Source organism: Montipora capricornis, chromosome 9 (genome assembly GCF_036669925.1).
Source record: "Montipora capricornis isolate CH-2021 chromosome 9, ASM3666992v2, whole genome shotgun sequence".
NCBI lineage: Eukaryota > Metazoa > Cnidaria > Anthozoa > Scleractinia > Acroporidae > Montipora > Montipora capricornis.
Genome location: NC_090891.1, coordinates 1839402 through 1841901, shown reverse-complemented (window position 1 = coordinate 1841901; position 2500 = coordinate 1839402). Strand labels below are relative to the sequence as shown.

General features: G+C 39.4%; 2 protein-coding genes across 2 annotated transcripts in view; both read right to left on the bottom strand.

The window, feature by feature from the left end:
• LOC138017101 (receptor-type tyrosine-protein phosphatase delta-like) overlaps window positions 1-2500 on the bottom strand; it is a 167960-nt gene that overhangs the window by 74312 nt on the left and 91148 nt on the right. The gene's annotated exons all lie outside the window — the stretch shown is intronic.
• LOC138016350 (cell adhesion molecule DSCAML1-like) overlaps window positions 1-2500 on the bottom strand; it is a 48202-nt gene that overhangs the window by 39941 nt on the left and 5761 nt on the right. The window contains exon 2 of the mRNA XM_068863505.1: window positions 354-662. Within this exon, the coding sequence (XP_068719606.1) occupies window positions 354-662 (309 nt within the window). The remainder of the gene's footprint in view (window positions 1-353; window positions 663-2500) is intronic.

Genomic DNA, 2500 nt, shown 5'->3' with positions numbered 1-2500 from the left:
GGTTGAGCACCGGGCTGGCATGAGGGAGGTCGTGAGTTCGACTCCGGCCGGACCAACACTTGGGGTCTTAAAAATAACTGAGGAGAAAGTGCTGCCTTTGTAATTACAACCGCAAATGGTTAGACTTTCAAGTCTTCTCGGATAAGGACTATAAACCTTAGGCCCTGTCTTGGAACGTTAAAAAACCCACACACTATTCAAGAAGAGTAGAGGATGAAGTTCCCGGTGTTGTGGCTTTCACAGGTGATTGTTTGGGTGTGTGTACTTCTCACACTCCCAACATACGGAAAGTAAGCCACTATCCAAAAAAAATGAGAAGGTCCTTTTTGGGGATTTTTTGAGCCACTACTTACCGGCAATGATGACAGACGAGCTTGGTAGAATATATGAACCATGTGCCACATCTTGTGTTGTGGTGTTGATGGTCAGCAGGCTATAGTAGGTGCTTGTCAATTGTGGCGTTGCCTTAGCAACTGTCATGGGTGCTGAGGTTAAATATTGTTGCTTGGTAACTGATGGCCTCGGAGTTAGTGGTATCACTGCTGCTTCAGTTATTTCAATCCTGGTAGTTACATCAATTTTTGCAGAGCTTGTTAACTGTGACGTTTGAGGCGCGAATACTGATTGCGGCTGGAAATTTTTAGTAGAGTTGCTTCCTTGAACTGAGTGACAAAAAAATAAATTATCTTAGTAAAGATATGTTCGCAAATAGTAGTGATCACTTTAGTGTCATTCTGGATTTACACACCATTAAGTCTTTTCATAGATATATATAGGCGCTGTCAAACATGGCTATTCACGGATCTCATAATTACATAAAACGGTCAGTGACTCAGTGGCGGAACTCCAGCATTATTCTCAAACACGGTCTCACACAAGAATACTAAATATCACGAAAGGGGTAACACGATTGAATTTGTCACCTCTCAGTATTCCCTTTGTATGACTGGACAAACTCGTCCAGCTATCGTGGCGCTGTTCTTTGGAAAACTGCATCCAATCATTACAATGATAATCCTGAAGAGACGATTTTATTGGAAGAAACCAACGAGAACTTTTACATAAGTTTAAGTGGATAATTCTTAACGTGTATATACATTATAGTTAGTCTTTTAAATTCCTCCTTAGAAACACTACACGCAAGCATGTTTTATGTCTTAACCCAATTTCGTGTTCAAATCAAGAATTAATGTTGTTGTTACAAGTGAGGAAAGATGTAAGGCTGCATGCGCTCTCAGCACTCCTTAGCATTTACACAGGCTTCATTCACGCGGTACCAAACAAATTTTCTACTGGTTGAAAAATTTGACCGGATATTTTGTTGGCACGGAACCGTACAACATTTTTGCTCTGTTCACACGGAACCGACGAACCGGATTTTACCATGTGTTCATGCGAAAAGCACTACTTTATAATTTACGAAATCCAAAGCTGAGTTAGCACGCATCCATGGCAGCCACGCCTTTGTCACGCAAACTTTAGGCGGTCAAAGTGTTTACAGCTCGCCGGTTAAATGTTCGACCTTACCGGCTAAAAATTTCGTCCTCGATTTTGGCGCTTGAATTTCGTACCCCTAAATGACGACCTAAATGCGCGAATTTTCAACCGGTAGAAAATTCGTCCGGTACTGTATGAATGTCCATTAAATTGACCCGCTCTTCATAGCTAAGTTGGTAGGGTCATGGGTTCGAATCCCGTTGAAGCCACCTGAATTTTCAATTGCCTGATTTGTCGATAGAGTGGTTTTCAATTGAGTATCGAAAGAAATTAGCGAATTGCCTTGGTTTATAATTACTTCACTCAGTGATTGGTTCAAAGTTCTAGCGCCACTTTTTCAACCAATCAGAAGTGAAACCAAAACCAATCATGGCTCGCGTGTGCAGATTTTCCCGCGCTTTGTGTCGGCTACGTGTAATTACTTCAAGTTTTGATTGGTTTACCGAACTGTCTGCGTCCTTTTTGATTGGCCAAAGTAATTGCTTTGGTTTTGGTTTTACGACACTCATTTGAAAACAGCTCTTAATGTGAGGATCACTTCTGCCTTTCTATGGAAGAAACCGTGCATTTATGCAGGCGGGCTGCCCTTGGATTTATACGGGTAAATCCAATCTTTTGATAAACATTATAACCCGAAAAATAATATACTGGAAAACACCAAATCAGAAAATAACAAAAACATTTTCTAAAAAATTTCCTTCTTGCATTTATGTTCAATTATATCCCCCGAATGGGCGTCCGGAGACCAAGCGCGCCTTTCCAGTCAATATTCAAACAGCTTTATTGTGTAATGCATCTATTTCATTTCTGTGCCTTAATTTTTATTTCCAGTCTATAGGTTTTTTTTTCCTTTGGTGTATTTTAAATCTCTTCTCATTAATTTAAATATAAGTGTAAAGAAAATTAATTTTTTTTTGTTCTCTTTATTTCATATTCGTTCTATATATGTATTTATATTTGTCCTTTTGTTTTCATTCTAATTAACTATGCAACACGTGATCAT